The sequence below is a fragment of the Dendropsophus ebraccatus genome, chromosome 3, assembly GCF_027789765.1.
Source record: "Dendropsophus ebraccatus isolate aDenEbr1 chromosome 3, aDenEbr1.pat, whole genome shotgun sequence".
Classification (NCBI taxonomy): Eukaryota; Metazoa; Chordata; class Amphibia; order Anura; family Hylidae; genus Dendropsophus; species Dendropsophus ebraccatus.
In genome coordinates, this window is record NC_091456.1 from 157,751,209 (window position 1) to 157,768,989 (window position 17,781).

General features: G+C 45.9%; 2 protein-coding genes across 13 annotated transcripts in view; one reads left to right on the top strand and one right to left on the bottom strand.

Moving 5' to 3' along the window:
- The window catches only part of TMEM232 (transmembrane protein 232), a 184,936-nt gene that overhangs the window by 140,721 nt on the left and 26,434 nt on the right, over positions 1-17,781 (bottom strand). For 2 of the 12 annotated variants that reach the window (XM_069962982.1, XM_069962981.1), the window contains exons 1-2: positions 8,914-8,972; positions 5,117-5,186 (exon numbers count right to left, since the gene is read on the bottom strand). The exons of 1 other annotated variant lie outside the window; for it this stretch is intronic. The gene's annotated coding sequence lies outside the window, so the exon portion shown is untranslated. 9 more of the 12 variants (XM_069962990.1, XM_069962980.1, XM_069962986.1 and 6 more) reach the window with 8 other exon arrangements.
- The window catches only part of SLC25A46 (solute carrier family 25 member 46), a 39,385-nt gene continuing 30,708 nt past the window's right edge, over positions 9,105-17,781 (top strand). Inside the window, exon 1 of the mRNA XM_069962993.1 lies at positions 9,105-9,523. Within this exon, the coding sequence (XP_069819094.1) occupies positions 9,253-9,523 (271 nt within the window). The 5' untranslated portion in view covers positions 9,105-9,252. The remainder of the gene's footprint in view (positions 9,524-17,781) is intronic.

Genomic DNA, 17,781 nt, shown 5'->3' on the forward strand with positions numbered 1-17,781 from the left:
CGTGGGCCTCCCATACCTTTCCCGGTGCAGGCAGTGGGACGTACACTACCTGCGCAGAAGCCGAACCTCTTCCGGGCAGCCGAGCGCCTCAGTGGAGAGGCTCGGAGACGCTCGGCTGCTGGGAGAGCTTAGGGAGAATGAGAGAGGCTTCGGGAACTTCCGGCGCCTCTCTCATTCTCCAGAAGCTCTCCCGGCAGCTAAGCGTCACCGATGAGACCTTAGGCTGCCTGGGAGAGGTTCGGCGATCTCCCTCTCCGGCGCACATAGTGTACGTCACACTGCCTGTGCTGGGAACAGTACAGGAGGCGCGAGGAGGCCTGGAACGGGCCCCAGGTGAGTTAAATGTTTGTTTGTTTTTTTAATTTAGCTGCAGTTAACCCCTGCCTGACCGCAGCAGGGCGTATAAGGCGAACCCCTGACAATCTTCTTAAAAGTCAGCGGTCGTCTTACACGCCCAGTGGCCTTATATGCCGAAAAATACGGTACTATTGAATACACACAGATTTCCCTCTAAGCACTTAGACCTGCACATACAAACACCCTCATACAGACTCCTCCACCCACCTTCACCTGCACTTTTTTACTTATAAAGACATCCGGACATTAGTAACAATGAATCACTTTTGCCCCTCGCCCTTTCGTCTCCAATCCTCTCCTCATTGTTTGTAAGGTCTAGCGAGCAGGGCCCTTACTCCTCATGTTTAACTTGATGGTTAAATGTATATCTCCGTAGGCGTCTGGATTCGATTATCTTTAGTTTATTTTTGATTCTTAGTTTCTGTAATGTCTGATTTTGTCTAGAATTGTAAATTATTATTATTTATTGCTAAATACTGAAGAGCTGTATCCAAAAACTTTATGGACTTCATTATTTCCCCAATGCGTGGCTTGGTCTGGGCAGGCACTGCTACGTTTTGTTATGTAGTTTGCTGCCATCTAGTGGTACGTTTAGGATTGTTAAAAATTTTAACAGTTTTATTTCCCCTGAATTGCACCATGTGTCTTCATAATCTAATTTCTTTGAAAATAGTGAGGAGACATTACTATGTGGTTATTCCTATATTCAGTAAGTTACTAGGGCTCTCTAACACATACACAACTGCTCAGAAAGAAGTGACATTATTATTTCTTCTTATTTCGGCTATGGTGACAACACTTGCATTTCACATGACTGCAATGAATGTTCCCCATTTTACAGAATTACAGAATTTGTTTAGGGCTAGAATCACTCTTCCAACTTGATGAAGGTTTGTAAAGAATTTGTTGAGTACCCCTAGCATAGTACTTCAGTTCCCCACTGCTTAATCTAACTTGTTGCAGGAGGTGAGCTGTATACACTTACAATAGGGGCAATCTCTCAACACCAAGACCCCAACTGATCACAATTTTTGTACAATGATCTATAGAAACAGAAACAGAAGTTTTATGCAAAAAAAAAAATGAAAAAACGGTTTCATTTGTGAACATCTGCTTTGATCCGTTTTCCCATTGACTTCCATTATGAAAAAAAGGTTCAAAACGCATCCGTTTTTTTTTATGTACACAAAAACATGTGTATGCTAAAAAAGAATGCATTTTGATCTGTTTTTTTAATTCTTTTTTTATAACAGAAGTCAATGGAAAAACAGATTAAAACGGACTGCAAAAAAGAAGTGTGAACCAAGCCTAGGGCCCTATTTACATCTACACTTCCATTTCTGTTTTTCTGTTTCATACTAGGGGCAAAAAGAAAAAAAAACAATAATGGAGTGCCAGATTTATCCTTCAATAGACACCAACAGTGCCCAACAGACCCCATTGACTTAAAGTGGCATTGTATAGCGGGAGCTGGCAGTGTAAAGAGGCTTCACCTGCCTGCACCGCCGCTCTGCATTGCCTGTGTGAGGGAGGCAGTATGATAACATGATGATGGGGTCTACATCCTAACTAGGAGCCAGGCCTAACTAGCAGAGGCCAGAGCAGCGTCTGCCAGATTTGGAATCAAATTATTCAGGCACTTGGATTGTTATAGAAGACTATAATGGCCTATAGAACAAGTGGGCAAGTGCTGTGTATATCCAGCAAGGTCAGGACCTTTACAGAAACCTTCATGGACACCCGGTGACAAATTTTGGGTCAAATGGCTCAGGCATTGGGATGCCTAAAAAGGAAGGACAGGCTAAGATGGCTGATAGAGAAAAACAGTAAACAAGTGCAGTATATGTCTGGCAGGGGCAGGACGTTTACAAAAACAATCTGAGATATCCTATGTACCTTGGGGACAGGCTGTGATAATGGCTGATAATACAAGACAACAGTTATCAAGTGCAGCACAGATTTAGAAAAGGACCTTAGAAAAAAACCTTCCTGGATACCCCATATACATATTTGGGGTCAAATGGTCCAGGGGTTTAGATACATGGACCATAGAAATGGCTGAGAACAAGAGTGAGTGAATACTGTACACCTCAGGGAAGGTCAGGTCCTTTATGAGAACCTTCTTGGACATCCAATGTACCTAAGGGCCGTATGAGATAGCCCGACACTGCACTGTAAGCGAGTGCCTGAGGGCTGCACTGTAAGTGAGTGCCTGAGGGCTGGACTGTAAGCCAGTGCCTGAGGGCTGCACTGTAAGTGAGTGCCTGAGGGCTGCACTGTAAGTGAGTGCCTGTGAGCTGCACTGTAAGCCAGTGCCTGAGGGCTGCACTGTAAGCCAGTGCCTGAGGGCTGCACTGTAAGTTAGCGCCTGAGGACTGCACTGTAAGCAAGTGCCTGTGAGCTGCACCGTAAGCAAGTGCCTGAGGGCTGAACTGTAAGTTAGCGCCTGAGGACTGCACTGTAAGCAAGTGCCTGTGAGCTGCACCGTAAGCAAGTGCCTGTGAGCTGCACTGTAAGCCAGTGCCTGTGAGCTGCACTGTAAGCCAGTGCCTGAGGGCTGAACTGTAAGTTAGTGCCTGAGGACTGCACTGTAAGCAAGTGCCTGTGAGCTGCACTGTAGGCCACTGCCTGAGGGCTGCACTGTAGGCAAGTTCCTGAGGGCTGCACTGTAAGCGAGTTCCTGAGGGCTGCACTGTAAGCGAGTTCCTGAGGGCTGCACTGTAGGCGAGTGCCTGAGGCCTGCACTGTAAGCCAGTGCCTGAGGCCTGCACTGTAAGCATGTGCCTGAGGCCTGCACTGTAAGCCAGTGCCTGCGGGCTGCACTGTAAGCCAGTGCCTGAGGGCTGCACTGTAAGCCAGTGCCTGAGGGCTGCACTGTAAGCCAGTGCCTGAGGGCTGCACTGTAAGCCAGTGCCTGAGGGCTGCACTGTAAGCCAGTGCCTGAGGGCTGCACTGTAAGCCAGTGCCTGAGGGCTGCACTGTAAGCCAGTGCCTGAGGGCTGCACTGTAGGCAAGTGCCTGAGGGTTGCACTGTAAGAAAGAGCCTGAGGGCTGCACAGACATTGTTAAGAATGTTCGTGCAGGCCTTGCTTTTTCCATAGAAAATAATAACGTTTATACTTACCCTTGCTCACTCTGTGTCCTATTCCCTGCTCACTGCTAACACTTCTGCCCTCTTCTCTTCAATGACAGGCCGCTCAGCCAATCACTGACCGAGACAGGACATCTTTGCGGCCAGTAATTGGCTGACCGGCCTGTCACTGAAGAGAAGGGGGCAGAAGTGTCAGGGAACACACAGCAGGACACCGTGGAGCATAGACACAGGTAAGTATACATCTTTATTATTTTTTTTACACTGTCATCACATCACTATTACACATAGCAATGCGGGGCTGGCAGACAATGGTTTTTAAACTTGCTAAAAGACAACAATCAGTTTATTACACAGAATTATATCTGCCCGAATCGGCCTGTAATTGGGCCCTTAAGTCCAAAGCTCTAGTTAAATGGTACAAGCCCTGAGAGGTCTATAATGCACAAACTGTGATAATGGCTGATAACAGAGACCAACAGAGAGCTAGTGTGGTATATATCCAGTAATGTCAAGACCTTTACAAAAACCTTTCCAGACACCCAGTGTCCATATTCGCCAAATTTGAGGTCAAGTGGTCCAGACATTAAGATACGGTACAGGTAATCATTATAGATAATAACAGAGAACAATGGTGATGTGGGCACCAAAGAGAATTTTACTATAATACAGCTTGACATATCTCCGCCAAACTGTTCAGGTGTTTGGTTGACTATGGAGAACAGGCTGTTTATAATGGTTGATAACAGAGAACCAGTTAGTGAGTGCTGCGTGAGTCCAAGCAGGACTGGTCAAACCCTTTATACAACCACTGGGCAATACAGTTGCCAAGGCCAGTGATTGTCGGGCATGGGTGCCATTAATAACAATAGGATCCATGCACAATACTCAGCAGGTGTTGTACAGTCTGATGTACAGTTACGGCTCTCAATGTCAAGGAGGGGCAACAAATGGGATCCTTGCTAGGGGTGCAGAATAACCCAGCTACATCTCTGGGCACTAAACCATTTCAGTATGTCAGCAGGAGGATCCAATAGAATTCTGCCACATATCCCTCTTCTGCCCATCTGTGCCAGCCCTCCTAATACGAATGGCTAAGTTGTCTACTAGGGATGTACTGAAACACCAGTTACTGCACCTATACATGGGGACAGGACCGTATAAAGTGGGGCACTTGTATGTATGAAATCCCTGCTGTACCTGGAGGAGACACTGGTGTGCCAGTCATATGCTATACCAATAATAAATCATGCCATAACTTGTTGGTTCAGCACCCTCGCCTATTCTCGGGTCCACAGACCATTGTTACATTGCCTGTCCAGACTCCAGACTGTGTGCGCGCTGTGCAGGGTGCTCTGCAGAGTCTACATGTTGTTGCATGCAGGACTGATCTGGTATCCTCCTGACTAAGAGATAGGAGCAGACACGCAGCATTGCTCCCAGTGACATTTTCTTATAGTGAAGTAAGCCACCTCCGTCTTTCAGCAGTAGTCACAGCACACAACCCTGGGGTACAGCACTGTGCTGCCTTTCATGTACTCCCTCAGCACAGAACTGCCATTGCCTGCTGCAAATTTCCATCAATTGCAGATGATAAATTATACTATAGACTCAGCAATTATAGGTCTGGATCATGTGTCTGGATGCACGGCCTGCCACAAGTTTCACCTGGTTAGATCACGGACTCTCATCACTCCAAGGGGAAGAAAGTGCTTCATTTTACTTTTTACTTTCATTGCTAAAAAAAACATAAAAGAAAACTGCTGAGTGGTGACAGCTGAGGCCGCTCCCTGAGGTGTACAGCAAACTTTCCTCTAGTTGTATCTATTGGGAAAGAAAATACTTTCTCCCCGTGAGACACTCGGACTCCCCCCTCCCACGCCATGCTCCATCTGACCCCTCTATCCTCCATGTCTGACCCCTCTACCCTCCATGTCTGATCCCTCTATCCTCCATGTCTGATCCCTCTATCCTCCATGTCTGATCCCTCTATCCTCCATGTCTGATCCCTCTATCCTCCATGCCTGATCCCTCTATCCTCCATGCCTGATCCCTCTATCCTCCATGTCTGATCTTTCTATCCTCCATGTCTGATCCCTGTATCCTCCATGTCTGATCCCTCTATCCTCCATGTCTGATCCCTCTATCCTCCATGTCTGATCTTTCTATCCTCCATGTCTGATCCCTGTATCCTCCATGTCTGATCCCTCTATCCTACATGTCTGATCCCTCTATCCTCCATGCCTGATCCCTCTATCCTCCATGTCTGATCCCTGTATCCTGCATGTCTGATCCCTCTATCCTCCATGTCTGATCCCTCTATTCTCCATGTCTGATCCCTCTATCCTCCATGTCTGATCCCTCTATTCTCCATGTCTGATCCCTCTATCCTCTATGTCTGATCCCTCTATCATCCATGTCTGATCCCTCTATCCTCCATGTCTGATCCCTCTATCCTCCATGCCTGATCCCTCTATCCTCCATGTCTGATCCCTCTATCCTCCATGTCTGATCCCTCTATCCTCCATGTCTGATCCCTCTATCCTCCATGTCTGATCCCTCTATCCTCCATGTCTGATCCCTCTATGCTTGACCTTTTGAACACTGCATTTCTACATACAGTGACAGCTTACATATGAGAATATAAAAGAATAGATAGAAAGATTTTAAAAAAATTATTTCTAAAAAACAATACACAGCGCTGTGCTTGGAAAAAATCCCACTGCATCCCTCTAGTTACACCTGCACTCTAGTTACCCTGCACTGCACTCCTCTAGTTACCCTACACTGCACTCCTCTAGTTACCCTGCACTGCACTCCTCTAGTTACCCTGCACTGCACTCCTCTAGTTACCCTGCACTGCACTCCTCTAGTTACCCCTACACTGCACTCCTCTAGTTACCCTGCACTGCACTCCTCTAGTTACCCTGCACTGCACTCCTCTAGTTACCCTACACTGCACTCCTCTAGTTACCCTACACTGCACTCCTCTAGTTACCCTGCACTGCACTCCTCTAGTTACCCTGCACTGCACTCCTCTAGTTACCCTACACTGCACTCCTCTAGTTACCCTGCACTGCACTCCTCTAGTTACCCTGCACTGCACTCCTCTAGTTACCCTACACTGCACTCCTCTAGTTACCCTGCACTGCACTCCTCTAGTTACCCTGCACTGCACTCCTCTAGTTACCCTGCACTGCACTCCTCTAGTTACCCTGCACTGCACTCCTCTAGTTACCCTACACTGCACTCCTCTAGTTACCCTGCACTGCACTCCTCTAGTTACCCTGCACTGCACTCCTCTAGTTACCCTGCACTGCACTCCTCTAGTTACCCTGCACTGCACTCCTCTAGTTACCCTGCACTGCACTCCTCTAGTTACCCTGCACTGCACTCCTCTAGTTACCCTGCACTGCACTCCTCTAGTTACCCTACACTGCACTCCTCTAGTTACCCCTGCACTGCACCCTCTAGTTACCCCTGCACTGCACCCTCTAGTTACACCCCTGAACTGCATCCCTCTAGTTACCCCTGCACTGAACTCCTCTAGTTACCCCTGAACTACATCCCTCCAGTTACCCCTACACTGCACCCCTCTAGTTACCCTTGCATTGCACCCCTTTAGTTACCTCTACACTGCACCCCTCTAGTTACCCCTGCATTGCACCCCTCTAGTTACCCCTACACTGCACCCCTCTAGTTACCCTGCACCCCTCTAGTTACATCCCTGCACTGCACCCTATAGTTACCACTGCATTGCACCCCTTTAGTTACCCCTACACTGCACCCCTCTAGTTACCCCTGCATTGCACCCCTCTAGTTAACCTGCACTGCATTCCTCTAGTTGCAGCCCTGGATTCCCCCCCCCCCCCCCCCCAGTTACCCCTGTGCCCCTCTAGTTACCTCTGTACTGCATACAGTACTACAGTACCCTCTAGTGACCCCTGCACTGCACCCCTCCTGTTACACCCCTGCATCCCTCTGGTTACCCCTGCACTGCACCCCTCCTGTTACACCCCTATAGAGCACCCCTCCTGTTACACCCCTGCATCCCTCTAGTGACCCCTGCACTGCACCCCTCCTGTTACACCCCTACAGAGCACCCCTCCTGTTACACCCCTGCATCCCTCTAGTGACCCCTGCACTGCACCCCTCCTGTTACACCCCTACAGAGCACCCCTCCTGTTACACCCCTACAGAGCACTCCTCCTGTTACACCCCTACAGAGCACCCCTCCTGTTACACCCCTGCATCCCTCTAGTGACCCCAGCACTGCACCCCTCCTGTTACACCCCTGCATCCCTCTAGTGACCCCTGCACTGCACCCCTCCTGTTACACCCCTGCACCCCTCTGGTTACCCCTGCCCTGCACCCCTCCTGTTACACCCCTACAGAGCACCCCTCCTGTTACACCCCTGCATCCCTCTAGTGACTCCTGCACTGCACCCCTCCTGTTACACCCCTACAGAGCATCCCTCCTGTTACACACCTGCATCCCTCTGGTTACCCCTGCACTGCACCCCTCCTGTTACATTCCTGCAGAGCACCCCTACTGTTACACCCCTACAGAGCACCCCTCCTGTTACACCCCTACAGAGCACCCCTCCTGTTACACCCCTACAGAGCACCCCTCCTGTTACACCCCTGCACTGCACCCCTCCTGTTACACCCCTGCAGTGCACCCCTCCTCTTACACCCCTGCAGAGCACCCTTCCTCTTACACCCCTGCAGAGCACCCCTCCTGTTACACCCCTGCAGTGCACCCCTCCTGTTACACCCCTGCACTGCACCACTCCTGTTACACCCCTGCAGTGCACCCCTCCTGTTACACCCCTGCAGAGCACCCCTCCTGTTACACCCCTGCAGTGCACCCCTCCTGTTACACCCCTGCAGAGCACCCCTCCTGTTACACCCCTGCAGTGCACCCCTCCTGTTACACCCCTACAGAGCACCCCTCCTGTTACACCCCTGCATCCCTCTGGTTACCCCTGCACTGCACCCCTCCTGTTACACTCCTGCACCCCTCTGGTTACCCCTGCAGTGCAATGATTGCATGTACTCTACATGGAAAAACCTAACTGTGTAATACTATGGTTATAGATCATCCCTAGCAGAAACCATGACGTGTGGCACCACAAGTCCCAGCAGTAGCCCACCATGATGCGTATGTTACATATACGTATAAAATAATATTATTCATTATAAAACACACAGGCTGCCACGTTATCTGTATGAGTGACTTTCAATGTCCCGCTAACTGCAGTGACGTCATGCCTCAGGAATACGTCACTACTTCCCTACAGATCTATATGGCGTGAGGTCATCGCCCAGGATGGCATCTGACTACCGCTCAGTGGAGAGGGGCACGGCCGCCCTGTCACCCCCGCTGACACCTGTCCCGGACCCGTCACGGCTGGCATTACGTCACGCACCGATGATATGTACGGAACAGATCGGTTACTCACTCCGCGCTCAGCCCACTTTGTTTGCAGTTTCGTTTAGCCGGTTGCTAAGGACGCAGGCACTTCAGCCCCGCCCCCTTCCCGCCCACCCAATCACGGGTCAAAGTTCCGTACACACCTCCACGTGTGCGCCCTGTCAAAGCGCAACTGTCCTGTGAGCCTATTGGCGGCAGAATGTACTACAGTTCCCGGCATGCCTCGCTGCTGCGTGACGTCATCGAGCCCCCAGGCCGCCTTCTTCCTGCATAGCATAGCGCAGCTCGGGAGGCTGAGCACCTGTCTCCGTGACGTCACGCCGTACGGTCGGTGGCCCGGGCTGCTTCTTGTAGTAGTGCAGCTATCATGCAGCCCCGCAGGCCCGAGGGATTCGATGGCCTGGGATACAGGGGGTCAGCCTGGGGCCGCGGGGACGAGGGCCCTCCGCCCTACCAGCACAGCTTCCCGGCAAGGTCATTCAGCTCTTCCGGGGATCTGTCACAGCACTGGGTGACCACCCCGCCCGACATCCCGGGGAGCCGCAACCTGCACTGGGGAGAGAAGACCCCGCAGTATGGAGGAGATGGCAGCACGGCGCCCCCCGCCCTGGGGGAGGAGAACAGCGGCAGCAGCGGGGGTGAGAGAGCCAGCACTGGGCAGAGGGAGACAGAGACAGCCCCCTGTGCTCCAGCTGATGCAGAACTACAACTCCCATCATGCCTGGACAGCCAAAGCTTTAGCTTTGACTGTCCAGGCATGATGGGAGTTGTAGTTTTGCAACAGCTTAAAGTGTCGCTGTCCTTTAATTTTTTATTTATTTATTTTTTTGCTGAAATCAATAGTACAGGTGATTTTAAGAAACTTTGTAATTGGGTTTATTAGCTGAAAAATGCATTTTTATCATGAGAAAACAGTTAGAAGCTCTCCCCCCTGCCTTCATTGTTTTCTATGGAGAGGGGAGGGGTGGAGGGAGATGAGGCACCAAAACAGGACAACAAAGGGTTAATTTACAGCTACATCACCTGGCTATCTCCTCTGACAGTCAGCACTGACCTCTGATTATGGCTTTCATGCAGGTCCCGCTGTGCAATCCTTTGTTCTCTCCTCTCTGCTGGCGACTAATCTTCCTCCTCCCCCTCCCCTCTCCATAGGTTACACAGGGCCCGACTGATGAGCAGTGGATGAGAGAGAGGAGGGGGGGGGACCTGGGAAAGCTTTTTTAAATGCAGATAATGACATATTTGCCTAATAAACCCAATTACAAAGTTTCTTAAAATCACCTGTACTATTGATTTCTGCAAAAAAAGAAAAAAAAAAAATACGACAGTAACACTTTAAGAGCTAAGGTTCCCTACCCCTGCCATAGACACATGACCGCATGGAAAGAGTCCATGTCTGACCCCAGGTGCTTCCCCTATTGATCTGCACTCATTGGTCACCATTGTGCACCCTAGTTGCTGCAGACACCCCAAATCATTACTGCTTTGTGGAAGTGAACAGTGTCCAGGGACTCACCCATATTATGCTATTAAAGTGAGTTATAGCGGTGTACAGTGATCGCTTCAGAGCTCTTACATCTGTGAGACTGGTGAGTCTTTGCAGGATTAGATTTTTTTACATTGCCATCACAGTTCTGTTATAATATCACCGCTAGCGCCACCAAGCCAGGAATACCCTCACCGCCTAGTGCACCCTATTGGCTTAGAACAGGGATAGGGAACCTTCGGCCCTCTAGCTATTGCAATACTACAATTCCCTTTCCGCCCAAGGAATTGACGTGTCTGCTAGAGAAATCCCATAGAAGTCAGAACCACTTATATTCCACCAGAGCTGAAGAGGAGGAAATTTCAAGCAGAAAACTTTACTCTTTAATTCCTCAGTGTGAACATACAGTAAGGCAGGGATAGGGAACCTTCAGCCTTCCAGCTGTTGCAAAACTACAACTCCCATCAAGCCTGAACAGCTTTGGCTGTCCAGGCATGATGGGAATTGTAGTTTTGCAATAGCTGGAGGGCGGAAGGTTCCCCATCCCTTCCCTATGACAATAGGATGCACTAAGTGGTGATGGTCCTCATGGTTTGGTGGCGCTAGCGGTGACATTATACCAGAACTGTGATGGCAATGTAAAAAAAAAAAATCCTGCAAAGCGGCATGTGATAGAAATCTGAGGCCTGGCGGTGCCCACACACCTGTCACTCACCTCTCTCACAGTGTAGCAGCACTGAAGGGGTCACTGTACACCGCCATAACTCACTATAATAACCTGCAGGCTCATGATGTAGCAGAGCTGGGTGAGTCCCTAGACACTGTTCACTATCACTAAGCAGTAATGATTTGGGGTGTCTGCAGCAACTAGGGTGCGGAATGGTGACCAGTGAGTGCAGATCAATAAGGGAAGCCCCTGGGGTCAGGCATGGAATCTTTACATGCTGTCATGTGTCTATGGCCGGGGTAGGAAAGCTGAGCTCTCCAGCTGTTGTAAAACTGCAACTCCCATCATGCCTGGACAGCCAAAGCTAAAGCTTTGGCTGTCCAGGCTTGATGGGAGTTGTAGTTTTGCAACAGCTGGAGAGCCGAAGGTTCGAGTATGTTCACACTGAGGAATTAAAGAGTAAAGTCTTCTGCTTGAAATTTCCTCTTCTTCAACTCTGGTGGAAAGCGGAAATTCAAAGCCCCAATGACTTCTATGGGATTTCTCTTTCAGGCATGTTAGTTCCTTGGGCGGAAAGCAGATCAGCGGTGGAACATTCCGCTGTGTGAAAAACAGAGCGGAAATCCCATTGAACACAGTGGGACTTTGCTCTGTTCATATTTAACAGGTGGAATATCAACCAGAATAAGTATAAAATTAAAGTGTCACTGTAGTTTTTTTTTCTTTTGTTTTGTAGAAATCAATAGTACAGGCGATTTTAAGAAACTTTGTAATTTGGTTTATTAGGCAAATATGCCATTATCTGCATTCAAAAAGACTTTCCCCAGGTCCCCTCCTCTCTCTCATTCACTGCTCATTATCAGGAAATCATGTCTTGTTTAGATCAGTCGAGCCCTGTGTAATCTATGGAGAGGGGAGGGGGGAGGAAGGAGATTAGTCGCCAGCAGAGAGCAGAGAACAAAGGATTACATAGTGGAAGCTGTACGAAAGCTGATATTCAGAGGTCAGAGAGGTCAGTGCTGACCTCAGAGGAGATAGCTGGTAATGTAGCTGTAAATTAACTTTGTTGTCCTGTTTTGGTGCCTCATCTCCCTCCACCCCTCCCCTCTCCATAGAAAACCATGAAGACAGGGGGGGGAGCTTCAAACTGTTTTTCTATGATAAAAATGCATTTTTCAGCTAATAAACCCAATTACAAAGTTTCTTAAAATCGCCTGTACTATTGATTTCTGCCAAAAAAATTTAAACAATGATGCAAACAACCTCCAACTCCAGACTACACGGATTATGGGGCGCAGGTCCAACTTGAGATCGAGGCACAGTGAGTAATAAAAATATATTTTATTGTGGAGACTCAACGCGTTTCGGAACCGCACCGGTTCCTTTCTCAAGAGTCATGATACTGATAAAACAGAACAGCACTATATATCACAAACCAAGATGACATCAAAAGGGGAGGAGGACTCAGAACCTCCCACTTCAATCAACACAGACACCTGTAACACCAATAAAGAAAGGCATATAGCTATATACTACATTGCATTGAAATACAATAATATATAAGAAGAGTATATAAAACGAATATGTTTACATGTAATATGTATATAAATAAAAATGTATAAAAAAAAAGTATAAAAAAAAAAACTTTTAAAAAAACTTTTGAAAAAAAAAAAATTTATTTTATATATATATATATATTTATATTTAAAAATAAGTATATATAATAATAAGTATATAAAGTTAAAAAATTATACCTTCGTATTTTCTAGTGTCTCATTTAAGCCATCTGGTGACAAAGAGCAAAGTTTAAAAATCCAGTACGATTCCCTATTAATGAGCTGCTTGTATCTATTGGGAACATTCTCTCCTATACGTTCCAAAATAGTGAGTCTCAAACTACTAGGGTCAGAATTATGCTTAAAGGGAACCATTCACCCCGTGGCCCCCGTTAGAAACAGACATACAGTGACATAAAGGTCAATATACTTACCACATCGCTCCCGGTCCCGTCCCGGATCTCGTTGTTGACACGGAGAAATCGCCGATTCTTCTTCTCGCGCCCATTATGCTAATGAGCGCCGCCGGCCCGAAGTCCAGCCTTCTCCCCGCCTCCGACACTTGATTGACGCCGGGTCTTCTTCCTCCTCGTCTTCTTTCTTCTCGCCGGATCCCGCGCAGGCGCCGTGACGGTCGTTTTCGGCGCATGCGCAGTTCACAATTGAAGCCGCTCTGCAGCTCCACTGTTTACTGCGCGTGCGCCGATTGGCTCGAACACGCATCCTGTTTACCGCGCAGGCGCAGAAGAGGTGACGAGACCATCGCAGCGGCGCCTGCGCGGGAATTCGGCAGAAGACTGAAGACTGAAGACGTCAATCAAGTTCCAGGAGGCGTGGATGGGCGGCGACGAGAAGAGGACCTCATGAATAAGTTGGACTCGTCCGTCGTTTCCTATGGACGTTGGACTCATCTCAGCTCATTACCATAATGGGCGGGAGAAGAAGAATCAGCGATTTCTCCGTGTCAACAACGAGATCCGGGACGGGACCGGGAGCGATATGGTAAGTATATTGACCTTTATGTCACTGTATGTCTGTTTCTAATGGGGGCCACGGGGTGAATGGTTCCCTTTAAGAAAAAAGTGTCGAGAGACACTATGCAATAAAAATGAATTTTTAATATTAGCTCGATGCTTGTTCATGCGGCACCGCACCGTCTGAATGGTGCGTCCCACATACTGCAGGTGACATGGGCATTCTAGGAGATAAATAACATACTGTGATGAACAAGAATACATTTCACGGACAAAAAATATCTCATTGGTGACTATAGAGGTAAATGTTGATGCTGGGGTATCTGTTATCCAATTGCAGCATAAGCACCTCGCTACATTGCAGCGTACGGTGCCCACAGATCTAGTTTTTGTATTATTATTTTTGTTTGTATTATTACTATTTTCCATATCTGAAGTAATTTTACGGAGTTTGCTAGGTGCTAGATGGCTACGTAGTGTTTTAGTTCTACGGAAAATAACATTAGGTTGTTTGGGAAGAATTGATTTTAGAATAGGATCACTGAGAATAATACCCCAATGTTTCGTTAAGACCCTTTTAATTTCCTGTGTACCACAATTATATTCTGTAACCATAGAAATGCCATATTTATTGAGATCTTCAGAAGTAGTTTCATGTTTGTGGTTATTAGTCATCTTATCTAAAATCTTTTTTTGTGTGGTACATTTATTTTTACTGTAAGCATTGGATAGTAATCGTTTGGGATAGCCTTTGTTGGTGAAACGATCATATAAAATTTTTGATTGTTCCTGGTAATCAGTATCCAAAGTACAATTTTTTCTTATACGTTGGTATTGCCCGTATGGTATATTTTTTAGCCAATTCGGAAGATGGCAACTTTTATAATCTAGGAAGCTGTTAACGTCCACTTTTTTAAAAAAATTAGAGGTGATGATACTGTTAGATGGAATATCTTTCTTAATTAAAAGATCCAAAAACTCTATACTAGTGTCACTATAGTTAAGGGTAAATTTAATGCCCCATTCATTCTGGTTTAGAAGATGCACGAACAGAAGCGCATCATCATTAGTCCCCGTCCACACCATGAATAAATTGTCGATATAACGACGGTAAAAAAAAACACAAATTTACTGTACAATTCAGAGACTTGGGACTGTGCGATGAGCTCTGCCTCAAAACGACCCATGAAAAGGTTGGCAAAACTTGGGGAGAAACGAGAGCCCATCGCACAGCCCTTTATTTGACGAAGTATACGTTTTATTTTGGAAAATAATGCTTTTTCTTTTGAAGATGATATATTTCGTCAAATAAAGGGCTGTGCGATGGGCTCTCGTTTCTCCCCAAGTTTTGCCAACCTTTTCATGGGTCGTTTTGAGGCAGAGCTCATCGCACAGTCCCAAGTCTCTGAATTGTACAGTAAATTTGTGTTTTTTTTACCGTCGTTATATCGACAATTTATTCATGGTGTGGACGGGGACTAATGATGATGCGCTTCTGTTCGTGCATCTTCTAAACCAGAATGAATGGGGCATTAAATTTACCCTTAACTATAGTGACACTAGTATAGAGTTTTTGGATCTTTTAATTAAGAAAGATATTCCATCTAACAGTATCATCACCTCTAATTTTTTTAAAAAAGTGGACGTTAACAGCTTCCTAGATTATAAGAGTTGCCATCTTCCGAATTGGCTAAAAAATATACCATACGGGCAATACCAACGTATAAGAAAAAATTGTACTTTGGATACTGATTACCAGGAACAATCAAAAATTTTATATGATCGTTTCACCAACAAAGGCTATCCCAAACGATTACTATCCAATGCTTACAGTAAAAATAAATGTACCACACAAAAAAAGATTTTAGATAAGATGACTAATAACCACAAACATGAAACTACTTCTGAAGATCTCAATAAATATGGCATTTCTATGGTTACAGAATATAATTGTGGTACACAGGAAATTAAAAGGGTCTTAACGAAACATTGGGGTATTATTCTCAGTGATCCTATTCTAAAATCAATTCTTCCCAAACAACCTAATGTTATTTTCCGTAGAACTAAAACATTACGTTGCCATCTAGCACCTAGCAAACTCCGTAAAATTACTTCAGATATGGAAAATAGTAATAATACAAAAACTAGATCTGTGGGCACCGTACGCTGCAATGTAGCGAGGTGCTTATGCTGCAATTGGATAACAGATACCCCAGCATCAACATTTACCTCTATAGTCACCAATGAGATATTTTTTGTCCGTGAAATGTATTCCTGTTCATCACAGTACGTTATTTATCTCCTAGAATGCCCATGTCACCTGCAGTATGTGGGACGCACCATTCAGACGGTGCGGTGCCGCATGAACAAGCATCGAGCTAATATTAAAAATTCATTTTTATTGCATAGTGTCTCTCGACACTTTTTTCTTAAGCATAATTCTGACCCTAGTAGTTTGAGACTCACTATTTTGGAACGTATAGGAGAGAATGTTCCCAATAGATACAAGCAGCTCATTAATAGGGAATCGTACTGGATTTTTAAACTTTGCTCTTTGTCACCAGATGGCTTAAATGAGACACTAGAAAATACGAAGGTATAATTTTTTAACTTTATATACTTATTATTATATATACTTATTTTTAAATATATATATATATATAAAATTAATTTATTTTTTTTTTCAAAAGTTTTTTTAAATTTTTTTTTTTAAGTTTTTAAAAAGTTTTTATTTTTTATTTTTTTTTTTTATACATTTTTTTTTATACATTTTTATACATTTTTATTTATATACATGTTACATGTAAACATATTCGTTTTATATACTCTTCTTATATATTATTGTATTTCAATGCAATGTAGTATATAGCTATATGCCTTTCTTTATTGGTGTTACAGGTGTCTGTGTTGATTGAAGTGGGAGGTTCTGAGTCCTCCTCCCCTTTTGATGTCATCTTGGTTTGTGATATATAGTGCTGTTCTGTTTTATCAGTATCATGACTCTTGAGAAAGGAACCGGTGCGGTTCCAAAACGCATTGAGTCTCCACAATAAAATATATTTTTATTACTCACTGTGCCTCGATCTCAAGTTGGACCTGCGCCCCATAATCCGTGTAGTCTGGAGTTGGAGGTTGTTTGCATCATTGTTTCCTGTTGGATATCGGGAGTGGCTGCGGTCCTTGATATATACGCTGCAGAGTGTTGTGCCTCCCTTTGCACAACCACATCAGGTGAGGGTTGCCGTGCACCCCTATCCCTTTTTCACCTTGCCCTTCTGATCCTCGCCATGGAGCGCTGTCGCCCTTTGTTTTTTCTAAAAAAAATTTAAACGACAATGACCCTTTAAGCACAGATTCATCAGGAAATTTCCCGCCTGTTCCTCAGTGTGATCATACCCTCCTAATGCGGTTTTCATGGTGTTGATAGGAAGAAGAGGTATAAGCTGTGCAGAGCCTGTGGTTGGCAGTGTTAAGCTATCCTTAAAGGGGTATTCCAGGGGAAAAAACCTGATGATTATGCACACCGCAAGGAGAAATTATTTGTTGCCCATAGCAACCAAAATTCACAATTTAATGAAAACTGAGCTGCTTGGCTTTTATTTTTCACATCGTTCTGGTAAAGTGAAAGAGTAACTGTCATGTTTTTTTTATTGCAGAAATCAGTAGTATAAGCGATTTTAAGAAACTCTGTAATAGGTTTCATCAGCCAAAAAAGCCTCCTTCTGTACTCAAGAAGCAATTTCCCAGCCTCCCCCCCTGACTTCTTATCTGTGCATTATCAGGCAAACACGTCTTCATTACAGAGAAGCCAGTGAAGACGGGTTCTGCTCTCTCCATTGTAAGCCTATGAAGGGGGGAGGGGCTGAGGGAGATGAGGGAGCAGGAAGAGGTGACATGAAGGTCAGCTGTTTGTAGACTCTCTGGGCACCTAAAACGCTGGATTCAGGTTTCAGAAAGGTCAGTGCTTATCTATGAACTTACTGAGAGAAGATTGCAGGGTGTTGTGCTGTGCAGGACTGCTCTGTGCTCAGTCACTCCTAACAGCCCCTCCCCTCTCCATAGCCACATAATGGAGACAGAAATCCTGCTTCATCTGATGTGAGGGGGGAGGCTGGGAGATTGCTTTTTCAGTACAGAAGGAAACTCTTTTAGTACATAAAACCTATTACAGAGTTTCTTAAAATCGCTTGTACTGTTGATATTTAATGTTTAA